A 26,100-nucleotide genomic window follows, 5' to 3' on the forward strand; every position below is an offset into this window, starting at 1 on the left:
GTGGAGAGCAAATGTTTTGAGAATGATGAGGGCAACAAATGTACAAATGTGCTTGACACAATGTATGTATGTATATATTGTGATAAGAGTTGTATGAGCTCCCAATAAAATGATTTAAAAAAGAAAAACCAAAAGGGACCTATACAAATGAAAGAATATCCCACATTCATGGATAGGAAGACTCAATATTATGAAAATGTCCATCTACAAACTCAATCTAAATTCCAGCATAATTTTTTAAAGAAATGGAAAAAACTGAGTACAAACTTCTTATGGAGAGGGAAGAAGGCCAGGATTGGCAAAGAACTCCTAAAAAGAGAACACACATATTGGGAAATGATACTTAGTAATGACATAACTGACAAAGGACTAATTACTAAAATCTACAGTATATTACAAGTCTACAACAAGAAAATTAATAACCCTCAGACGGTGGGCAAAAACCTGAATAGATGAGTCACAAAGGATGACACTCAAATGGCTATTAAACATAAGAGGAAAAAAAAGCCTAAGAAGAAATGCTCCCATTCACAAGCCATCCAAGGAATGCAAATGAAAACCACCATGAGATATCATCTAACACCCATTAACTGTAGCCCAATTAAAAAAAACCTGAACCGAAATTGTTGGAGAGGGTGTGGTGAGATTGAACTTTTATCCACTGCTGGTAGGCTTGTAAATATGTACAGCCACTGTGGAAAGCGATATGGCGATTCCTAAAACAGATGGCAATTGAAATACCGTATGACCCAACAATGTCATTACTGGGCATATACCCAAAAGGAATATGAAACCAATCATGAACAGACATATACTCTCCCATGTTCATTGCAGCACAGTTCATAATAGCAACAAGTTGGAAAAAGCCTAAATTCCCATCAATATAAGATTAGATAAAAAAACAAAAACCTCTGGTGTATACACACAATGGAATACTATGCATCCCTAAAAAAAACCCAATGAAATTATGAAACCTCTCAAAACATGGAGGGATCTGGAGTATATTATGCTGAGTGAAGTTAGTCAATCACAAAGGACTGCTGTAGGAACAAGCAGCAGAATGGGCACAAACTCAAGCTTGTAGAGCATCCAGTCTGCTGGCCAGTGGGGCCAGACAGCCTGGTAGAGAGCCTGACCAGTGCCAATGAGCCATAAACCATCCACTCTAGGTAACTATTTGAAGTTCACTTTGCCAGAGGGCACCTCACATCAGCTGGGATCAAATGGTCAAGGAAGGGGATGGGGATCTTGTCTATGGAGTGGCTGCTATGTAAATCTATGATGAGGCCCCTGGACGGTAGCTAGCTCTACCAGAGAGATAAGGGACAGTGATGGGAAAAACAAGACAGGAGAGGAGAAAGGGAGCCAACATGTCAGGGGATACAAGTATATGTCTGTTGGTAGGAAAAGAGGAGGACCATCCTCCAGTTTGGGGGAAGAACGACTAAAAATGCTTTTGGGTACACTAGTGGGGAGTTTCTTTGGTGATATGCACCGAATGGGCCACATTGACCTGAGCTTTTGGGTGTGTGTTGGGGACCTAGGTCAGGTGCCATGGAACATTGGGACACTGAATGCTGGATCTTCAAGGTGCATGGCATGATCCAGAGGCTTTATCAGTAAGATCCAATGTGGAAACCCCAGTGGGTAAACTGGACTCTACCCCAGACAAACTTGTAACTTGAGGACTTAAGTCAGAAAATGGTGTTTGAGGAAGAAGAAGACAGCTGTACCAAGATTGTTGAGCTGTTGGTAGGCAGACAAACATGGTCTTGCTACATCAATGCCCTATATGCTGTATTAAGATATGTCCTATTCCAGCAAACTTGTGACTGGCATTCTCAGTGATTATTACTATAAATTTCCCTGACAGTTAACCCACATTGTTTGTGTCCAGCCACAAAAGGATTGATTCTGAATAAAATTCTGAAAGGATTGAAAATGAATAATTCAGGTACAATGAAAAAGTGTTAGCTTACATCGACCCAATATCCTTCTCTTACCAGGGCTCTAAAACATTAGTAACAGAGGCTAATCAAAGACAATATTCACATGAAAGATCGTTATGCCCCAACAGGATGATTGATATGACTCTCTACCATAAATTAAGGAGATTTTTAAAGGGAACCCAAATATAAACCCAGGAATGGGTTTGGGGCACGCACTAAATCCTAGCTCCAACTTAAAAACAATTAATTCTTACATTATAACCCTGCTTGATACTCAACTTCAGGAAGGGAACACAAGATATGGGTACTTTATCAAAATGTAGCAAAAAAGTAGATGGTGCCTGACTACCAGATACAATACCATCTGGCATCTTAAAGGCTTCTGGAAGAAGCACACCATCAATCACTGAAAGATTGTAAATCATATAATCCGAAGTCAAAGTAGTGATTAGTATCAGAGCCCAAATTGTGAGAATCTGATTTGCAGAAGGCTATGGATGACAGTGGGAGTCCAAGATACATTTGTGGGAATTACATAGGAAATAAGGCTTCCGGTGATCTCCCTCCATCTATAAATGAGGGACAGGAGGGAAGTGATTATGAAACAGGGTGCATTGGATGGATGAGCATAGAAGATCAAAGGGATAAACCTGAGTTTAACAGTTAAAACTTTGTCAGTTGACCCCCCTCTGATGCACGTTGGACCTGATCTCGTTTTCATCATTTTCTGTATTTTCGTTTGTTCATATTAGGGTTTATCTCAGAGATGTTATGTCATTGGGGGTCTCCCTCTTGAAGTTGTGTTATATGTTTTCTTTTGGGGGTATATGAAACCCATGATTGATGAACCTATAGGGACAGCAAGTAGAATAAGAATTTCAGGGGTGGAGGGGTACAGTGGTGGTGAGTGGGGTAAAAGGGAGATGATGTCAAGTAGTCCAGGAAGGAAAACAATGTGTGGAAACAGACTGTGGTAGCAATTATACAATACTGCTTGATGTGATTGAACTATGGACTGATATATGTATTAACTCCAAATTAATATTAAAGAAAAACACCATTTGTGGTAGAATGTACATTCAGATCTATCACAGGATGTCCAGGTGAGAATACATCAGACAGATCATTACGCGTAAGATATAAACTGGTTGCCCAAGCTAGCAGGTATATGTATGGTCAAACCTAATAAAGATATTTTGAAATTAGATTTTAAATACATAGGCTTTAAAAATTAATACTCTACAAAGTTTTCTAGAAACTCTGGTAGCATAGCAGTTAAGTGCTTGGCTTCCAATAGAAAGGTCAGTGGTTTGAATCCACCTGAGGCTCTATGGGAGACAATTATACCATGCTAGCCTTGAGGATATTTGGGATTAAGTAAACAACAAAAAAAACATAGATTTGTGCTCCCTCTTCACTGTCATCAAGTTGATTCCAATCCATTGCAATTCCTTATAGTTTCCAAGACTGTAAATCTTGAAGGGCGCAGAAAGCCTCATCGTTCCTGTGTAGTGGATGCTGGGTTTGAACTGCCAGCCCTGCAGTTGGTTAGGCCCAATGCCTAACCCACTGTGCCACCATAAGGAGCTTATAATTAGTGGGGGAGAAACGCACCAGTAAAAAGATTACACTCCTGTCTGATGGTCATGGTAGAAGTATGCACAGGGTGTCATGGAAGAGCACAGGAGGGTGTGGGAAAGAAGGGCAAGAAGCTGCCAGTTCAAACACCTCGTGGGACAGTGCAGAGTGCATCTGGTGAACTACAAGTGTTGTTTATGACTACACTGTAGAATGCTGGATAGTAAGAGAAAGGGGCATAACATGGAGGAATCAGATCCTTCCATGCAGGCCCTTTTATGTCATAAAGAAGCTTGGACTTTAGTTTACGGAATAAGTTTACCCATATCACTGCGCAAGGACATTTGTAGTGGAGGATGGAGAGAAAGGGGCAAATTTGGCAGACATGAAAGGAGTTGGTAGTTATTAGGTGTAGGGGTCAGAGGATGGGGGAAGACCCTAGCTACTCCCAGCTCCCTTTGCCCTGTACCATTTTTCAAGACACTCTACTCTCCTAGAATATGGGGCATCTGTGCTTATCTGAATGCTGCCTAGTCATTAAATCCCAGCTCGTAATCTCTCACTCTTAAGAAACTTTCCCTGACAATTAAATCCCTTACTAATTGTTACCTAAATTTAGTACTAATTTCATGCATACTATATATACCTTTAGGGAGCCTTGGTGGCACAATGGTTCAGTGCTTGGCTGCTAAGTGAAAGTTGCCAGTTCAACTCACCAGCTGCTCCATGGGAGAAAGATGTGGCAGTTTGCTTCCATACAGATTACTGCCTTGGGAACCGAATGGGACAGGTTACTCTATCCTGTAGCGCTGCTATGTGTTGAAACCGACTTGACAGAATACAAAAACAAGTATCATTATGTTGTTTGTTCTCTTATTGCTCTAGCAATAAGAGCTTAGCACCTCGCATAACAACTCACACATAGATGATGTTTGGGATATAACAGATATATGCTTAACTTCACTTTTGATTATTAAAGCTATTGTCATGATCTTTACTTTTACCCCCTTATCATTCTTCAACAAAGCTCCCAATGTTGAGTAAATATACATTTTAGAAAAAGATTAGTGCAAATGGCACCGATGGAAACCACCTGGGAGGGTTAAGGTGAGAAGATCGTAACAAAGAGGCAATACTATTTTTCTTTTTAGACAAGTGCTACTTAATGTGCTGGTGAGAGATATTCTGAAAGGGAAATGGCAAATCAGGCATGGCCTTTGCTATCAGAAACATGAGATAGAAAGAAAAGGTGAATTATGGCTGTCAGTCAATGCTAATGGCTTGTGAATTTCAACTGTCAGAAAAGGTGATGACAAAAGTTATGAAAACTGAAGAAAGAGGGTAAACATAGCTGTTCTAAACTGATATGTTCTAGAGCACGTTAGACAAACTACTGTTTTGCTCATTGACAAACTGGCATGTGGACATGAAGAGGTAGAAGAAGGTAATGCATAAGAAAGCTGGAACAGTCTTTGAGGAGCTCTGCCCCAAAGCAGAGGAACTCAAACTAAAAAGTTACGGAGCAAAGACTTTCCCCAAAGAATGTCCTGGCTGCAAGAAGGAGACGTCGGAGGGCAGCAGGGCAAGGCCGGAGAGCAAGAGTCAGTGGGAAAGAAACCCTTTCAGGAGTTCATCTTGGCACTTCCAACCCATGAGCACTCTGACAGGAGGGAAATGACTTTTGTAGTTGACTTCATTATTTAAGAGATAGCAGGCCTATTATTGGAGCAAGTCAGCTCGTGCATGTACATGACAAATAGTTTTAGTTCTGTATCGTTATCTGCCAATTGTTTTTTGTAGTAGGAAGTTTACTATATTTGGGTCCAAGTCACTTTATGCCGAGGGAATGCATAAAAAATTACAAAAAAAGTCATTTTTAAGGTCAGTGTGGCAACTTCCAACTATCACGCCTTACTGCTTAGTCTCCCCAAAGAGGCATACCTGAGCTTCCCTTAAAGCACGGCTGATTATTATTGTCAATAAATTGTGTATCTGTCAAAAGTTAAATGGCCAAAAACTGGTGTGTTATCAAATACTTCTTGGGATCTGGTTCTTTGGTTTGGAGGCTTAGGCCCATAGCATCATGGGAAATCTCAATTAACTGGTCTAATAACCCATTTAGTGCTTTTGATCTACCTCCTAGCTCACTGTATAGTGCTTGGGGTCTTCAAAGCTTGCAAGTGGCCATCCAAGGAACACAAATTAGTTTTTACTTGCCCACAATAGAGAAAGGAGAGTCAAGAATAGGAGAAATAGAACATGTGGCTAATTGCCTCCATGAAGTTTCGTTAAGAGATCAGAATACCTCAATGCTGCCCACTACCATTACTGAACATTTTGAGCAAAGGTTCCATAGAAGAACAAAAATCAAAAGGGGGAAAACGCAGAAGAGAATTGAAAATTCTCATAGGATCTAGACTTTCTGGAGCCATGCAAAGGAATGAGCCCCTGAAAGTCTTGCCCTTGATTATCTTAAACCTTAACTTCAAAATATCCCCCAAATTGTCTTAAAATCAAACAACAGTTTAGCTTAGCAAGTAAAGATTTTCCTTTGAGCATTATGCCCTTTTAAGAACTCTCTCCAAGGGTACTTTTATAAGTTCCATTTCCCCCCCATGGACTTTTTGAAGCACTTTTGTATCTATTACAGGACGGCAAGTTTATGTTCATGAGAATTAAGGGTGAGAATGTCTGCACCAGCCCAAAGCATATAACCAAGGTCATTAAATTGACTTGGAGTGGGTTTTGCTTTGTGTAGGGAAAGAAAAGGAATATTAAGTGCTGAAATAGGAGCTTCCACTAGAGGGCATTCAAACCATTTTAGTCTTTGGCTGTAAGCTCAAGCTTTTATAGAGATACATGCTACTAATGAAAAAAAATTACAACGACAGTTGTGCATGCTATTCAAGGGGGCTTCAAGAAGTTTTTGGGAAAAGTCCATTTTTTCATGAACATTTTGAAGGCCCCTCATAACTTCAGAGGCAGCTTCTGGCAGTTACCCCAAATGAAGACTTCTGCTTTATGTCTTTTGTACCCTTTTTGCTTTTTGCATAAGTTTATTTTCTCTGGAGATACAGTTAAAAAGACTCACCTCAATAAAGAAATACAGCTGTTGTTCTACCGAACAACATAAATGTCCATTCGATCTTGGATCTAAAACCTGACTCTTTTTTTTTTTAACTATATATATTTCTTTTTTTAATAGTTTTATTAGGGGCTCATACAACTCTTATCACAAGCCCTTCATACATCAATTGTGTAAAGCACATTTGTACATTCATTTCCCTCATCATTCTCAAAACATTTGCTCTCCACTTAAGTCCCTGGCATCAGGTACTACTTTTCCCCCTCCTTCTCTGCTCCCTCCCTCATGAGCCCTTGATAATTTATAAATTATTATTTTGTCATATCTTGCCTTGTCCGACGTCTTCCTTCACCCATTTTTCTGTTGTCCATCCACCAGGGAGGAGGTCACATGTAGATCCTTGTAATCGGTTCCCCCTTTCCAATCCACCCTCCTTCTACCCTCCCAGTATTGCACTCACACCACTGGTCCTGAAGGGATCATCCGCCCTGGATTCCCTGTGTTTCCAGTTCCTATCTGTACCAGTGTACATCCTCTGGTCTAGCCAGACTTGCCAGGTAGAGTTCAGATCATGATAGTGGCAAAACCTGGCTCTTATTTACCTTAATATTAAGTAGCTATTTGCAGATAAATCAGTTGGACTCTAGGCTTTCTTTGTCAAAGTTAACCCCAGGTTCATAAACAGAGGATCCTAAAATATTCAAAATAACATAAAATATGCATAGTTGTATTCATGTTTAGCTTTAGCTCTCATAGAAAAGACTATTTCCTTTTTAGATCTAATTTGTTCAAAGCTTGTTCTTAAACAATTAGTACTCCTACTTTGCTGCTTTCCCATCCTGTTGGATGGTTTTCACAGACAAGGCTGAACGTAGTGGCTGGAGACCTCCAATGTGTCACTATCTCTCTACTAGTCCTTCTGCTCCTGGTTCACACTCTCAGGGCTTCCTGACACATTTCTTGATTTATCTGCAATGTGTTCTTGAATTCTGCTACATAATGTTATGTTTATTTAAAAAATCACAACAACAAATGCTTTCCCAATCCTACTACCTGGCTGAAGTATTGGGGGAACAAAGAGGGATTCTAAGCTGACTGCCCTACTGCTCAGGCCCTTGGTTCTATTTTCTTTACCCAGGATCTAAACTGCCAGAAATATCAATGGAAAATACCGCAAGGGTGAATGCCAGTTTCATTGTTCATTACCCTTAGTTACTTAGTATTTTCTTTATCTATGGAGCCCTGGTAGCTGTTCAAACCTGCCACCTGCTCTTATGGAGGAAGATGAGGCTTTTTACTCCTGTAATGACTTACAGCCTGGGAAACCCACAGGGGCAATACTACTCTGTCCTATAGGGTTGCTATGAGTTGGAATCAATTTGATGGCAATGTGTTTTTTGTTTTTGAGTTTTGCTATTTTTAGTCTCCAAAGGATCCCCACTTTTGTGACCTTATCGATACAGAGTTTTAAAAAAAGACATTTCTTATATTTTACACAGTAGTTTTCAATTTGCTTTCAGAGAGGGGAAACAAGGGCCAGGGAAGTGGCTTTGGATTGTGATCGAGATAGTTTATGAGGGACGGCTCGACTCTCTTGGGTCCTTTTAATTCCTTGTTATAATGAAGAACTTACAACAGTTCCTGTTGTTGTTTTTTTCTTTCTAAAGGCTAACATCAACCGGGAAAAGAGAAGCAATTGTAACTTGTAGTTTACGCATGATCCTTTTCACAAAGCCCACTATCTGGCAGAGTCTGCTGTACCTTGATCACTTTACTTCTCAGGTAACACACAAAGAACTCGAATTGAGCTTGCTGCTAGATTTTAAAAATTAAGAATGCATTTATTAATTACCTCCCATGCTCTCTTGCACTAAATGGTTACAAAGGTCTTGTAGGCACCAACTCTATGCTGAATTCTGCTACTTACATTAATTTTAAATGATAATAATCACAATTATTTCCCAATAGTTTCCCCAGAAAGGGTATCTAGCCCAGAAAAGGTAAGAAGAAAATGTGTAGAGAGGGACATCAGTTAAAATAGATTGAAGGGGTAAGCTGTGGCATTTTCCTAATACATGTAAATGTAAGTATATCAAGAACTAACTATTAAAGAACAAAGAAGGGAGCGAGAAAAATAATATGGGTTTAAATTTGAAAAACTTTATCAGGATGTTAAATTAAGCAGGATCTAGATACTCTTCCCCTCTACCTTAATTGTAACTTTCAAAAGTAATGATTAAAATCTCTAGGCATTTATTTCTAATAAATAGATAAAATTCTAGATCAGATGAGAACGAGAGCTATGTTTTCCATGTGAGATGTGTAGTTTGCTCCCCTAGAAGTAGAGTCCTTATTTACTTTTATGTCACTGCTGCCATATTCAAGTCATGAGACATTGAACAAGTAAAACTAAGAAGGCACGAAGCCGTCATTGAATTATTTCTGCAAGTCTGCTTTACTGAATACATATAAGATAAAGGCTTCTCCACTGTCTCTTTCCACCAAACCCAAACCAAACTCACTGCCACTGAGGTAATGCCAATTCACAGCAACCCTGTGGGTTTCCAAGACTAATTCTTTACATGAGGAGAAAGTCTGATCTTACTCCCACAGAGCTGGCTGATGTTTTTGAACTGCTGACCTTGTGGTTAGGTAAGCAGCCCAACTCATAACCACGATGTCACCAGCGTTCCCTGTCTGTTTCCACAGATGTAGTCAACTTGATCCCTGTGTATTCTACCTGGTGAAGTCCATGTATATAGTCACTGTTGTTGACAAACAGTATTTGCAATAGTATATCGTTACTTTTGCTATTGTAAGTTCTATGTGATCTCTAGCTTAATTTCTATTACCAAGGCCGTATTTCTCAATGACATAATCTTCCTTGTTTCTAACTTTTGCATACTAATCGCCCTTGATTACATAGCCCAATTACGCTTTTTTCTGGTGTTTTGGTTACTCGGCCTGTTCTAGGGGTTATTTGGGGGCACTGATTCAGAAAACTGCATTAGATATGTTGCATCAGCTCTAGTTTCCTACATATGGTGTTCTACTGTATTTTTAGCTATTTAGTTATCCTAATGTATTAATTTATCTTCCTTATTTTAAATATGAGAAGAATTCAGATCCACAAATTACAGGAAAAGATAAAAAAGGTAAGTCATATTTGAAAAAGAATTAGGTATTAAGGGACTTCCTAAGGAAACTACATCTGAACCCATAGTGGCTAGTTCAGTATGCATTGAGTTGCCAATTATAAGGGCAGTAATTTGAACCAACCAGTCACTCTGCAGCCTTTAAAATATTTAATGGTTTAGAAACCAAAAGGGGCAATTCTTCCCTGTTCTATAAGATCACTAGGAGTTAGGTCAACTAGATGGAAGTGGGTTTTTCATTTTGGTATGGGAGGCTATGTAATATATAGAGAGACTACAAGTTGGGTACTATAAGTTAGATACTACAAAGCCAGAACATAGTTTGAGAAGAGTGGAAAATAAAAAATAAAATTGAAAAGGCACATGTAAGGATGTTGTGAGGGCAATGTAGAGTGTTAAATGTAAGACTACATAGCAATCTTCAAAAATATTCTGAAGATTTAAATTTTTCTTCAAATTATACGGAATACATTTCAATATATAGAAGTCAATAGATAATTCATGTTAAAGGTTTCAGAGGTAAGATTGCTCCAAGCTTTTTTCAAAGAAGAATTCTAACTTTTAAAAGTGTCTGTGCACAGGTGGAGTTGTGTCATCTTACAACAAGACTGGAACATTTAAATTTTAATAAAGGAGTTTGAACCCTGATGGACCCATTTGGGTTTCAGAATATTTGTATCTCTTTTATTGTACCAAATTCACTACCAGTAAATCACTTGTGATTCATCACAACCCTACAGCACAAAGTAGAACTGCCCCTGTGGGTTTCTGAGGCTGTAAATCTTTACGGGAACAGACATCCTCACAGTTCTCTTGTAGGGTGGCTGATGGGCTCCAGTAGCTGGCCTGTGGCTAGCAGTCAAATACACACCCACTACACCATCAGGGCTCCTTATTTGTGTACAGTAATTCTGATTCCTAGCACTCTTTTACAAAAACAAACTGGAACCACTTGCTATTCAGTTCCTAACCAAGGAACTGAAAATTCCAGTTCACGTAATTTGCACTGTTCAACTACATCTTTGGATAAAGGATACCATGTAAAGTATAACTTAAACTAAGTATTTATTACAACACAAACTACTTTAAAATAAAGCCAGCATGTACTTCCTCATCTCAGTCTACCTAACACTGAATCAAAATATCCTGATTTTTTTTTTAAATGGGTGAGCCCAGTGAAGAGTAGTATATGTTCTGTATCTCAAAAAATAGAGCTGATGGGGAAAACCCAGAAATAAGTCTAACATTTGAGGCACCAAAATGTATGTTGGCCAGTGTTACTAATACACCTGATGACATGTTTGATCAATTTTAGATGGAAAAGTTAGTAGAATTCAATTTCTTCATCATTGGCATTTGTGGGTTGGTACATATATTTGAATAATAATTTGTGTTGACTGGATTTCCTTGTATGTGGGTAGATATAATCCTATAACAGATAGCATGTAATTACTTCATGACAGATCTTGAAATATTCATTCTGACAATGTATGGGACACCAGTTCTTTTCGATTTGTCATTCTAGGCATAGCAAACCCTTAGAATTTTCTGATTCAAATGGGCCAATACCAGTTCATTTAAGCTCACCAAGTTTCCCATTTCAATGTCTAATTTTACTAGCTTTATATTTTTGTATATCCCACATTCTAATTACTAATGGGTGTGAGCTGCTGTTTCTTCCCATCACGAGTCATACCACACCAGCAAATGGAGGTCCCAAAGCTATACTCCACCAATGTCAATAAAATAGATAACAATTTTGATGAGACAGCTCCTTCCCAGTCATATTGTAAGTGCTTTTTAATTGGAAGGGCTCAACTTCTGGCACTGGATCAGACAATGTCCTGCTGCCGGTCACAGACTTTCACTGACTGATTGTTTTAGAAGTAGATTACCAGGTCCTTCTTTTGAGTTTGCCTTGACCTGGAAGTTCTGCTGAAGGGTAACCCTTCTGGCATTTGAAATATTTCTGGCATAGTGTCTAGCATCACACAAGCTCCCACAATACAATAAAGGGAATGTGTAAATTGGAAACAAAGAAAAAAGATCAGTAGTTAGAAAATATGGGCCTTGGTGATGGAAAACACGCCAAAGATTACGTGATAGAATTTTTTTTAGATCAATGACAAACTCGTTGGAAATATTTTTTTCAACAACATAAACAGTACCTACACACATGGACTTTGCCAGACAGATGATGCAGAAATTAAATAGACTATATTTACGAAAAGATGATGGAGAAGCTCATCATTCACAACAAAGTCAGGACTGACTATGAAACAGATCATCAAGTTCAAGTCAAACCTGAAGATAATTAAAACAAGTCCACATGAGCCAATGTATAACCTTGAGTATATCCCACCTGAATTTAGGGACTACCTTAAGGAAATGTTTGATGCACTGATATAAGTGCATGTAAGTACTTCATGACAGATCTTGAAATATTCATTTTTTGGAGGATGACATAGACATCATACATGAAGAGAGGGATGATCATTAAAAAGATATGAAAGAAAAAAAGGCCAAAATGGATGTGAGAACCGACTCTAAAACTTGTTCTTGAAGGTATAGTAGTTAAAGTGAATGGAAGAAACAAAAGAATGGAGCAGAATTTAAAGGGCGCTAGAGATGACAAAGTATTATAATAAAATGTGCAAAGACCTGGAGTGTGTAAACCAAAGGGAAGGATACACTTGACACTTCTTAAGGTGAAAGAACTGAAGGAAAATTTTAAGTTTCAGGGTGAATAATGAAAAATTCTATGAGCAAGATATTGAATGACACAAGAAGTATCAAGGGGAATATAAAAAGAATACCTAGCCCACTGTATCAGGAAAAGTTTGCTTAAGCTCAAGCATTTCAGGAGGCAGCATATGATCAATGAATCAATGATATTAAAGGAAGCAGCCCAAGCTTCACTGAGAGCACTGATGAAAACAAGGCTCCAGGAATTCACAGACTATCGACGAACATATTTAAACAAACAAATGGAGGCAATATTGGAGTGCTCACTTAGCTATAGCAAAAAATTTGAAAGTCGGCTACCTGGCCAAACGACTGCGAGAAATTCAACAGAATGCGGAAATTATCCAATAATATCATTAATATCACATACAAGCAAAATTGTGTTGAAGGTCATTAAAAAAATGACTGTGGTAGTACACTGTCAGGGAACTGCCAGAAATTCAAGCTGGATTGGAATAGATGTGGAACAAGGCTTATCATTGCTATTGTCAGATGTGTGATGGCTGAAAGAAGGCAATACCAGAAAGAAGTTTACATGTGTTTTATAAACTGTAGAAAGGCATTTGACGATGTGCATTATAGAAACTATGGATAGCACTGAGAAGAATGAGAATTCCAGAACACTTCATTGTTTATATAGGACCTATACATTGACCAAGAGGCAGCCAAATAAAAGAAGATACTAAATGTTTTAAAATCAGGAAAAATGTACATCAGGGTTGGATCCTTTTGCCTTACTTATTTAATCTCGATATGTCAATTTGAGCAAATAATATGAGAAACTGCACTACATGAAGAATGTGACATTAGGATTGGAGGAAGACTCATTAGCAACCTGTGATATAAGTTGACACAACTTTGATTGCTGATTGTGAAGGACTTGAAGTACTTATTAAAGATCAAAGACCACAGCCGTTGGCAATGGGCAGCACCTCAACATAAAACAAAAATCCTCACAAGTGGACCAATAAGCAACTCTTGATAAATGAAGTAAACACTGAAGTTGTCAAGGATTTCACAATCAATGCTCATGGAGCAACAGTAAATGAAGTGATATACTGCACTGGACAAATCTGCAAAAGACCTCTATGGGGTGTTAAAAAGCAAAGATGTCACACTGAGGACTAAGCAGCACCTGTCTCAAGCAATGCTATTTTCAACAGTCTCATATACACATGAAAGGTGGCGAATGAATTATCCTATCAGTGAATAATATGGAATATATGGATTGCCAGAAGGATGACTAAATCTGTCTTGGAAGAAGTACAGTCAGAATGCTCCTTAAGAGCAAGGATGGTGAGACTTTCTCACATACGGTGAACCTGTTATTAAACCTGTTACTAGGGAGGACTAATTCCTGAAGGCCAACATATTTGGTAAAGTTGAGGATCAATATAAAAGAAGACAACCTTCATCAAGATGGACTGACACAATGACTTTGACAGTGAGCTCAAATATAGCAATGGTCTTGAAGAAGGGTCAGGGCTGGGCAGTATTTTGTTCTGTTGTGCAGGGGGTCACTAAGAGTTGGAACTGACTCCAAGGCACCTAGCAATTAGATAAAGGCTTGTGGCCAAGAACTTCTGTATGGGTATAAATGATTGGGAATCAGAAATTTTTACTTTCTGAAATAAAGGACAAAGGGGAACTGAATAAATGAGCAAAATAAATGACTTTTTTTCAAGCATGTCATAGGGACTTTGCCTAGCCCCAGAATGATTGCTCACATACTTACTTTCTCCACATTTCAAGGAATGACTGTGCTGACACAAATCCTGTCCTCTCTCCCCCTGCAGCCCTGAACATGGGGGCTTTCCAATAGAGAGGACAGCCACAGACCTGCAAATAAAAGACATACAATGTGAGCTGAGAGATGACACTGTCAAGTGAAAGTCATTGTGGCTTTTACTCCTCACGCCTCAGTGGACAGAGGGCCATCAGGGGCAGCCATACTAGGACACAGACACTATCTCAATATAGTCCCACCTGAATTTAGAGACTATCTAAACATTGTCTACTAGATGTTTAGATATTCAGAGATAGAGACAGGGAGTGTGGGGTGGGGGTGGGGGCAGCAACACAAGAGCAAAACATACTTTTAATGATGAAAATGGAAATATCTTCACTTTTTCTCTATTTACAGCCATACTTCTTTCCCTTGCTTACCGATCTTACAATATTTATTTTCCACCTTCCAGGAAGAAAAAGAAATGACTGAATGCTATAGTTGTGAATGCCCTTCTTTCAGCAGTAAAATACTTGATCTCTGGGTGTTAATGTACTCACATCAACCTCCTTTTCTCTCCTTTGCCTATTATGTCATTAAGTCCTAGGTTAAAGAAAAATCCTAGACTGTTCATTAAAATATCTATGAAATCTACTTAAATGGTTATAATTCAGGTAAAAGATGAGAAGTAAAAATCAAAATGCTATCATATATATTAGATACTACCACAAATGACTATGTATTATAAAAGCTTCAGGAAGAACAGTGAGTAAAAATGACCATTAATTTAAAAGGTTTTAATTTCCCCACCTCTCCAATTAAAAAAAATTCTTCTTATACTTTCTTATAAAAGAATCATAATCGAAAAAAAAAAAAGAATCATAATCAAACTTGCCTTTATAAGTAATGTGATATTAGCAGACAAATAGCCTGCAAATGTTTCTTAACTTGGACATGTACATAAAACATACCCCCACCCTGGAACTATTTAAAGAGTCACATATTAAAGATACTCTGATTGCTCATATTTTATGTGAGATCTGTGGGGTGTTCACTGTCTTACAGAGGTTGCTTCTCTTTGGAGGTAGATGAGATATGCAGCCACAATAGGTTCAGTTGGCATTGATCTCAGTATGAGGTCTCACTGGATACAGGATGTCCACAGATGACTGCCTACAATGGTAGGTATCCTGAGAAAACGCCCAAGGTTGCTGGCTTCATGTTGGAAAGGCAGATATAGAAGGTGAGTTTCATGCCAAGGGAAGTAAGTATACTGCAGAATTAAGGAGCAGCTGCTGGCCAGGCTACTAAACTAAGTTTTGCAAGCAGAGTGGAATTTAAGATTTCTTAAGTCCAGAGGTCAAATAGCTCCACTGAGGTCAAGAATGGGGAAAAGCTGTTGCTTAGCAACCACATGGATTCTGTCTATTGTGTAAATTATGAGTGCCAAGGTACAAAGCTCACAATTAATATACTTTGGGTGTGTAAACTGTCAAACCCACTTTTCCCACACTCAATCCCTCCTTTCATGCCGAATGGTGGTTTGCCAAGGAAATGCTCTTGGATGTGAAAGGCTAATGCTGACTGCTGGGAAAGCTGAAAGAATAGTCTGTATTATGGAAGTGGGAGGTGCAGAGCCACAACAGAGGAAGTATTGGGAGACTGAAGCTGGCTTGCCAAAGTGCTTGACGCTGCCACCATCGAGTTGCTTGTGGATTCCTTAGATGAGAAGATCAAGAAGTCTTCAGCACATCACTCTCAGCTGAAATACTTCCCAGGGCCGAGTGCTCGTCCCTCCTTTTGGGGTTACTTCTACAATTAAGCAATTAGGTTCCCTTGGGCTAAGGTCTTGTCTCCAGAATATGCCTCTTGACAGTGGGGATCAAAGTGTTCATCAGAAAATTCCCTTATCTTTTAATTCCATTTTCTACTGCACAAACTATTTGAAGCCTACCGGTATGTTGGCTCAAAAGGTGTAAAAAGTCTCTGAGAAATTAATATCAACTTATTCTGACCCAGAAGCAAACTCTTTAGACACAGATATAAAACGAATATGCTGTGAAGCAGACTGGAAAAGATCCATTTATCTTTTACACAGCAGTGTGTACCCTGAATTGCTAAATGCTACGCAGTTTGGAGGTACCAGGCTCTTGAAGAAAATGCCAAAAGGGGAAGGTAGTGAATGACTGCCAAGGGTTGCAGACATTAAACTTTCACTACTTTTAAAATTGACTGGCCTACATCAGTTAAAAAAAAAATCAAAGAATAAGATAAAAGGAGTCATAAGTTAAAAAAAAGAATCTAAAACATATATGATACTCATCTAAAGGCAACAGAATAGAGACTTTGACTACCAGGAAAGAAAAAAATTGGTGACAAGATTTTTTAGAGAAGAGAAGAGATGACAAGTGGAAATATATTGAGGTATAGAAAATTGGTTTAGGAAACAGGTTTGGAGCAGGAAGAAGCAACAGTCAGTCTATAGTAATCAATATTGTTGTTGGTGCAAAACACACAAAAAACCCCAACCTGATTAACCCCTCTCTATAAGGTGATCTAGGATGCCGGCTTACTGCAGGAGTGTGAGGGAAGCTGCGAGTTTTGTTTCAAGGCAATGCTGAACCTCCAGAGACGGACAGGGAGCAAAGTTCATCCGCCCAAGTTGAAAAATTTGTGGACAAGAAATTATCATTGAAATTAGATGGTGGCAGGCATGTCCAAAGGATACTTTGGGGATTTGATCCCTTTATGAATCTTGTGATAGATGATGTGTGGAGATGGCAACTAGTGGACAACAGAACAATATTGAAATAGTGGTAATAGGCAACAGTATCATTATGTTAGAAGCCGTGGAGCGAGTATAATAGCCATGTTTAACAGTGTAGGTCAGTTGCTTTTCTGCACCCAGCTTTCCAAAGGACCTATTTTACTACAGTGTAAAAGTGAGGCTATGTATATTTTTCATGTTTCAATTTCTTAACCTTTCCTAATAGTCACACACACAAAGATCAAAGAATGACCTAACAACTGGGAAAAAAAGATGGTTTATAGGAACCCTGGTGGCATAGTGGATTATACATTGGGTTGTTAAACATAGGTCAGCAGTTCAAACCCCTCAGCTGCTTCTTGGGAGAAAGATGAGGCTGCCTGCTCCCATAAAGATTTACAGCCTCGCAAACCCATAGGAGCAGTTCTCCTCTGTCCTACAGGGTTGCTATGAATCAGAACCAACTCAATGCCAGTGAGTTTGAGCTCAGTCATACACAGTATTATTACTCAATATTTGTAATATTCTTTTAACATTTTAAATGTCATTTGAAGAAATTCAGGTACAGAGAGGCCCCTTCCAAGGCACAAGCATGCACTGTTACGATGGTGCCAATCAGACAGAAAAGAGGAGCTTTATATGGTTCTGAAGACAGCTTCATTTTCTTCCCTCAACTTTCTGCCAGAGGTTAAGCTCCAGGATGAGTCTTTTGGCTCAGTCACTAACAAATGCTTTCCTCAGTTTCTGTTTTTCCAATGCGTTAGTTCCTCTTAGATTAAATGCGTACTCATTTCTCCTAAATCTTTGCTTAAAACTGTGGAAAAGAGTACAAACTACATTGAGAAGTTAAGCAGAACCATGGGTATTATGTTCTCTGGGGTTGTTTGAGGTCTAAGATGATGAGCTCAACATCACCAACACATGCAGTCTCATAAACATGGATTTTTCTTTAAGCTGAGAAAACAAATCCCATACAAGGAGGCTACATTTACACTTAAATATCATTAAAAGTAGACTGTAAACTCCAGCTAGAAGTCTTAAACTCTGGAAGACTATAAGCGATAAAAATCTATAAACGCTTCCATTTATTGCCCTGGCAACCTCTCCCCTCCTTACACCTTGAAGCTTTTCTTTTTCCTAGGTCAACCTGTTGTGACAGTACAAGCATAACTCATTCACTCACCTAACCCTTACTAGCTTCTGGCCTGAACAAGAGCTTGCCCAAGGTGCTGGCGTCAGAGTTGACTGCCTAGTGGAGGAGGAGTTGTAAAATAAAGACTGGCTGAGTAGAAGGAAGATTTCGTGAGTGATAATGGGTTGCCATATGGTTGTTGTTAGTTGGCCTTGAGTCATTTCGAATCTTAGCAACCTTCTATGTGCAGAGTAGAACTGTATCATGGGGTTTTCAAAGCTGTGACCCCTTGGAAGCAAATTACGATGTTGGTTTTCTGAGGTACCTTTGAGTAGTTAAAACCACCAACCTTCCAACTTGCAGGAGTTCTTAACTATCTGTGCCACTCAGGAACACCACAGATCAGCACAGCCAAGTAAAAGCTGGATTGAGTGGGAGGTAGCTAACTGGAGATATTAATTAAATGAGTTTTAAAAATGAAAGTTTTGAAAGAGGCAACAATCTAATACACAGAGATGATACTGTAGGTAAAACCAAAACAATATATAAATTAACAAACTCAAGATACTCACCTTCCTATTTTTCATATGCAAGGTTAGTGCTTAACTTTCTAAAAGTATGAGCAGTTTAATTCATTACTTGTGGTGACAATTAAGCTATTAATGAACTATGAGGGTTTGGCATCCACGAACAGATTTTAGGCTAATTATAATGTACTGGAATTCAGAGAAGAAAACCAAGTACCGGTATGTATATGTACAATAGCCATGGTACCTCATGCTTTTTAGGGTTAAACAGCACATTATTATATAAATAAATGTTACTACAGCTAAACAAAATTGTTTCTAGGTTTAATCTTTCCCCCATATCATCAGCTTCAACTCTGGTGCATTGTCCTGATGCCATATACAATTGATGTTCACTATACATAAGTAGCAAAGTCCTTCCTTTGAGATTCCAGCATCCAAAAATTCCCTCCCTGACATGACTACACTTTTCCTTACACCTCTTATGACCAGACTATTCAGAGGAAAAAGGTTGGACCTTTTCCCAAAATAGGGTAGACTACAGGTCTGTGATAGTGAGACACTCATCACTCGGGTTTACTTTCCAGACTTGGTGGTCTCAGCACCATACTGTGGAGTTTCCATAATTAGGACAGTTTTCCCATCTGACTATCTGCATAAATTTGTGAAATTCAAGGGATCAATAAGTAATTTCTAGCTAACAAGTTGCAGAAAGGGTGGAATGAAAGAAATACAGTTAATTTCTCTTAAAATCATCTTAGCTATAAACAAGTAAACAGCAATTCCAAATGCTCTTTGGGGTCAGAGGTGGAGAGGGCAAGGCATGACTAGAGGGGATGGTGCATGGATTTCTCTGAATATATGATGGAACTAGGTCTTGAAGGATAGATAACCTAGGGGTAAACAGTAGTGGAAGTACACTTTAGAGGGGATAACCAGGAGAGCCCAAAGGCAAAGGAAGTAAGAATTTTATATAGAATACTAAAAGTTCTCAATTTTTTAAATATTACTATAAACAAGTGACCTCTTCCTGGCAGCCCCATTTGCCTCTTAAAGTACAGCCTGAAACCAATGCTAAATTCTTAGGTATCATCTGCCTCTTAAAAATGTGGACATGATAAAAATAAATACAAAACAAAGTACTTCTATAGATGGTTGGGGGTCCCTAAGGACTGCTGAACAGGGGAACAGCATAATCAAATTAGAATGTGATGATTGTGCTCTGTACGGATTGTCCTGGGAGGGGACTGGAAGTGTGGAATCCAATTACTGAGGATTGTACAGTAGTCCTGGCATTAAGAACTAATCTTAAATTAGAAGCAGCTGGATATATTGGAAGTACTAAAGATTTGCTTCCTGATGGCCAGTCTATTTATTTCTGAACACTGGTATCACTTTATAACATATCAATCTCAAACTATTCTAATGGTTCTTGTGTGGAAAAACATTATACTCCATGGATGAGAACAAGGAGAGAGATTCCTATATAATATAAAGAAAAAGTTTATAAACTTAGCAACCAAATACTTTAAGGGAATATGTAAGTTGCTGAAGAGCAGAGTATCAAATTTAATCAGCATAACAGTCTACAAAAACAATGTTCTACATCTTAATTTGGTAAGTAGAGGCTGGGATCTTAAAAGTTTCTATTGGTCACTTAAGGCGCTACTATATCCCTCTCTGAGGGGGGGAGGGGTGAAGTAAAGCTCAGAGACACATGGAAACGATTAGCCCAAAATGAGTCCAATAATGGATCATGTAACCATCAGTTTCCATGACTTTAAAACAGAAAACCTAGATGGTGCCTGGCTGTCAGCTGCTTTAAAATGGATCACATTAGAAGGTCCTGGATAGAGTGAAAGAAAACCATGAAACAAAACAACATCATAAAAGAGACCAGGCTTAGAGCTCAGACAGATATATGTATGGAACCCTTGAGACCAGTGCCCTGAGTCACCTTCAGGTCTGAAATGAACCCACTCCCACGGTTCAGTTTTTAGCCAAACAATAGCCAGATCTATTGTAAGGGGACAATAACACTAGTGAGCACCCACAAGCTGGTCACTGAAAGCACTTAAGCAAACAATTAAATTCATGTGATAGTGGTGCCATAGAAGGGATTTCTACATTAAATGGGAGGTTGGTGTGGAAGACCACTATAAGGGTAACATTGTTTTTTTTTAAAGAGTCTACAAAAAAGGTCTTGCTAAAGTAGCATCAGAGTAAAAAAGAATTTCAACATGAAAAATACCTATATGCTTTAAAAAAACAACAAAAGACAGTAAAGAGGGTTAGAGAAAGGGAGATTATAAATTACTTGTAATTTATAATTTATTTAGTATTACCTTTGCAATCTTCCCCATTTCATGTATGTCTGCTTTCTGATCTTCAATATCCATGAAAGCCGTTTCAATTCTGGTTAGAGTTTGTTCATGATTACTGCAGGAATCTGGAAGACCTTCAGGAAAGTAGAACCGTGGAATGTCTATGGACAATGGTGCGTTCACAACATTGTTCACATGAGGAACAGTGGGGAGAGGCTGGGGACTGCTTGGAAAGGTGGCTGGAGGGGGGAGTGATGTTCCAGGTTTCTTTTCAGGTTTACTTTGAATCTGAAAGGAAAATGTGATTATAAGACAAAAAAATTCTCAACAGTGACTCCTTATTAGTGTAATTTCTTATGACGTAGTAATAGAAAGTTTCTTAGTAATAGAAAGTTGGATATGAAAACAAACTACAATTCAAGACAGTACAAATCACAGGCTCACACTACTCTAGTGGTTATTAAGTAGACTAGTGCTAGAGAATGTTTACCCACATGAACTAAATCAATACAGTAGCAATAGCTCAATATATACACATACATGTTTAAAATATCTTATAGCACATTTTCCCATTAAGGACATGGCAAAATAATTGAAGAGTAATGCCCTATTAAAGATCTCAAGGAGTATTCTTCGTCATCAAAATTTGATTATGTAGTTCTTTTTAAAGACAGTTCTTGGTCTTTCTCCTTAATAGGCAGGTAAAATGAATTCTTTTGAAAATATGTTCTCTCTAAAACATATTTTGGGGAGGGAGTCTCATTTCTCCTCCTTTTTAGTTTGCCTCTGCCTAAATTATAATCACTACTAATCCTTGATGTTACGAAAGTCTTTGGTAAGAAAAATCATTTTAGTTTTAGAATATCCCCTACCAGGCTTATTGCTTCCTACTAAAGGTAGCCCTGGTGGCATAGTGAGTTTTGAGTTGGGCTGCTAATCTTAAGGTCAGCAGTTCAAAACCACCAGCCACTCAGCGAGAGAAAAATGAGGTTTTCTGTTCCTGTGATGATTTAGTATCTGGCACTCACAGGGGCAGTTCTATTTTGTCCGAAAGGTTCACTATAAGCCAGAATAGACATGGCTATTGAGTCTGGTTTTTGCTAAGGGCATGCCACATTTTATGAGTGGATACATATTTTCTCATTCTTGGTATAGCCAAAGGTCATGACTTTCATCACATCCAAATTTGATTTGCAATTTATTATTAACTCACTTCTAGTTTATATCTTCTTTCTTCCCCCAAAAGATTTATGACCTACCAAAAAAAGATATGAGCAGGTTTTTTTTAAGTGTGTGTGTATGGGGATATTGAGATTATCCATGATTTAGGGAAAGGGGAGGGAGAGGTACACCAACACTGAGGAAGAAGTTTATCAATGAATACTAAATTTAGTTCTGAGATTCCTAGCAGAAAATGAAGAAAGAAATTCATGAATATTTTTGAGGTTCTAATTTCTGATTGATCAAATTTTCTACTAAGGTTCACGAGGACTGTATTAGATGCTCTGTAAAGTATGAAAGATGGACAGGACTACTGATTTGTTAGATTTATTTAAAATTTCACTGAGCACAATATTCTGCTTTAATATTCTTCTTTCTTAAATCATCACAGTGAAACTCCTAAAGCTGAACAATAATTTACCTCTAAATAGACTTGAGCATCATATTTCCTTTTGACATGTAATAGGAACTTAACTTCAGGATAACAATCTTAGCTGCCCTTGAAAATACGAGTATAATAGAAAGAAAAGCTTCATTCACATAAATATGTGATGAGTATAGTTTAACCCACTGCTTTTGTTAGACATGGCCCATTTCCCATGTTAATATGTGGTATAACTATATAGTCTGCTCATATATTAATACTATTAAGGATATGAAGGCCAGTTGTCATACCATGCTTTTCCTGCAGCATCAGCATATTATATATATAAAGCAATCCTCAAAAAAGAACAGCTGAGAAGGGAAACCAATGGAATATGAAAAAGTATTTATACTTGTATAAGAAGTTTCAAATTTACAAACCACTTTTGGTTAAACAAACTAATAATCTATTTTAAATAAAGTTTTCTCTGCCTTAATGCTAAATCTGTAATTATTACATAGCCATATGAGTAAAAATTTGAAGTCAAAAGTAAAAGTAGATCTTAAAGTCCTAAAATAAGACATATAATAATTTCAGGCCTTTACTTAAGCATTTATATTAGTGTCATTTCCATTCTATTATTCTATGATGAATATTTATTAGACTATAAGTACAATCATTAAAAGTCTCCCCCTCCCCTAAAATATTTTCCATGGTGTGATAGCTACTGGGTATCAGGGTGATTGCGACAATTAAAAACACAGGTGCCAGTGGACACAAACTGGTGGTGGTGGTGGTGGAAAACGAGCCTTTAGTGTTAATGCCACATTTCTAATTTGAAGTTAATGATGAGCTATAATCATTATTCCTACAGACCAGTGTTTCTCAAAGGAGGTGATATTGACCCTTGGGAAGTGCTGGAATGACCCAAGGGGCTGCAAAAGTAATAGCTACACTTTCCTGGAGGATGGGCTATAGGATAAAAGTTTTTAATTGCCAGGGAATACTGATTTGTTTTTTTGTTTTTTTTCTGGTAAAGGAGTGGGTAGGCCAAATAAGTTTGAGAACCTATGATATAGCCTTGACAGAAAAAAATGACATTCACAACTAACTCTGGCTATCTGTAAAATTTTACACTTAAATGAAAAAATAGTAAATATTCTACTCTACTTTCCTTAATGGATTTACCAATACAGAGAAATTCATAAGTAAAAACCAAAAGCAAACTCACTGTCATCAAGTTAGCTTTGACTCACAACTGCCCAAGACGGCAGAGTAGAATTGCCCCAATGGATTTCTGAGGCTGCAAAGCTTTACGGAAGAAGAAAGCTTCATCTTTCTCCCACTGTGTGGTTGGTGGTTTCGAACTGCTGACTTTGCATTTGATAGTCCAATGTGTAATTCATAGTTAATAAAACTGATATTAGGTATATTTCCTTTTTCTTTACTGTTTTGAACTTTCAGTTCCTTCAATTAATTTTTCTTGAGTTCAACAGAAGACGCGGAATTGGAGCCTTAAGTAGCTTAATACAACTATTCTCTCTCCATACATTCTAGAATAAAACCAAGAAATATAATTTTCCAAGGTTTATTTGCAAGTTTAGGATTGGCTCATTTTGAATATAGCTGTTTCAGTTAAATCTGCAAGCAGCAATAAAAATATATTCCCTGTTTATTTTGAATTGGTTAGAATCAAATGGATAAAATATCACAAGTCTCCATTTTAGTTCCATTATAAACAAAATCATTTATTCATTCTGAATAGCATCGTTATACTATTATATGTCACTAGCATTTATAATACTTTACCTTTTTTTTTAACCTATCAAAAAGCCATTTCATATGGTCACAGAAGTAACTGAAGTGACTGTGGGTCACAATCACAATGATAAAATTTGTACCAGTGTTTTGGATGGCCGTTATTCATAAAACCCTTGGTTTGTATTGTATTCAATGTAAGGCAACTTATTTTGGTGAGACATTGGCCCTAAGGTTGTAAGCAAGAAAGCATGAACTCTGAAAATCATATCCTCTCAAGCAAAAAAACGATTCCCTCTCAGAGCTTGTTGAGGGAGGACATTCTTTCACAATCTTGAAGTAACTGCCACCCTTCATTACCTACATACACTATATTACAGTCTCTCTGTAAAAATAATTCCTTTTTAAAAAGATGGAGAATCAATATTCTTTTTTTAAAACATTCACCATAGATGTATCCAAGCCAACACAAAGATACACTATCAATTCAAACAGAAGACTACTGATTAAAAAGCAAAGCTTTCTAACACAGAAGTACTAGTTTCCTGAAGATATTTCTATTAAAACCCTAGTATTTTTTCCACTAAATTGTAAGAGATTTGTTTTTATTTATGATCTCTAAAACTGGATTCCCTTTCTACAAGAGAAAAATGTGAGTACTGTACTCCAGATCCAGAAGGTCTATTTTTAAACCTGTTGGAATCTCTCTACAAATAACTTTCTGCAAATAGCTATATAGAGGGCACAGATTAATTCCTTGATCTAGTATCAAGATACAAGTGAGCTGTAAAATTATTTCTAAGTTAGTTCATTGGGTGCCATTTTATTAGTATAAAAATATTTTTAAAAAACCCCCCAAACCACCCAAGTTTCAAACCTGTGCCTGCTGAAATGACTTTAGCCGCTTCTTAAACCGTGAGGGAAGGACAAAATCACAGCCCCGTGCCAGGAACGCTAACTCTCCCCTTAAATCCGGGTCCCTCCGTAGAGATGTCTCCTTGATCATCATCTTTGGAAAAGTGAACGTTTACTTAGAAACTGTCCAGAACACTTCTGAAGAGAGTCAGTTTCAGTAAGTTGTCAATCTTGTCAGGTAGATTTTTTTTTCTCTTCTATCTCCCAGACAAATTAAGTTCAGGCATTATGCTCTCCCAGCCTCCAGGGACCACAATCCATGCTTGTAGTGACATGCAGCTGGTTCCCGATTGCCGCCAGCGGCTCACAATACCTGCTCATAATGTTCAAGTTAAATACAGCCTGCTATGAGCCCGTTGCTCCTTGTAGGTAACTTGAAGTCAAATTGACCTGTACATGTTGAGAATACAGAGCCTTCTGGGAAAGAAAGCACCCACTACCCCAGCACCAAAGTTAGAAACATTACAGCTGGTCCTAAAAATAGCAACCTCTCGGCTAATGCTCACTTCTCAACCTCAGGAGTACATGAGGTGTCAATCCATGCAAGTTTCTCCTCCAACTGGTAGAAAATATGGTCAGCATTTTTGGCTTTTGTTATTTAATATTTTATAGAGGAAAAAAGGACAGGCTGTACTTCAAATTTGAAACTAATATTTTAGAACAATTTAAGAATTTGTTCTTTGAAGGGGAATCAAATATCAAGAACCTTCTAAATCCACTCGATTAAAATATGCAGATAAACGACATCTTTCATTCTCAAAGGAAATACGGGAAATGGTTTTTTCAACATATCTAGCTTTTGAAGTGCTGGATACATTTCATAATTTATTGTAAAATGTGTTGGTTAAGAGAAT

General features: G+C 38.0%; 1 protein-coding gene and 1 pseudogene across 3 annotated transcripts in view; one reads left to right on the forward strand and one right to left on the reverse strand.

Annotated features, from left to right (window-relative positions):
- Window positions 1-26,100, reverse strand: part of PPP2R3A (protein phosphatase 2 regulatory subunit B''alpha) — a 226,071-nt gene that overhangs the window by 118,976 nt on the left and 80,995 nt on the right. For 2 of the 3 annotated variants that reach the window (XM_004712102.2, XM_045287446.1), the window contains 2 exons: window positions 21,010-21,276; window positions 14,248-14,351 (listed from right to left, as the gene is read on the reverse strand). In XM_004712102.2, coding sequence (XP_004712159.1) covers window positions 14,248-14,351; window positions 21,010-21,276 — 371 coding nt within the window. Of the gene's footprint in view, window positions 1-14,247; window positions 14,352-21,009; window positions 21,277-25,208; window positions 25,651-26,100 lie in introns of those variants that run through there. The other variant, XM_004712103.3, reaches the window with a different exon arrangement.
- LOC115868632 lies at window positions 15,404-17,102 on the forward strand (annotated as a pseudogene).

Source organism: Echinops telfairi, unplaced genomic scaffold (assembly GCF_000313985.2).
Source record: "Echinops telfairi isolate 266 unplaced genomic scaffold, ASM31398v2 ScPeMD7_16;HRSCAF=60, whole genome shotgun sequence".
Taxonomy (NCBI): domain Eukaryota; kingdom Metazoa; phylum Chordata; class Mammalia; order Afrosoricida; family Tenrecidae; genus Echinops; species Echinops telfairi.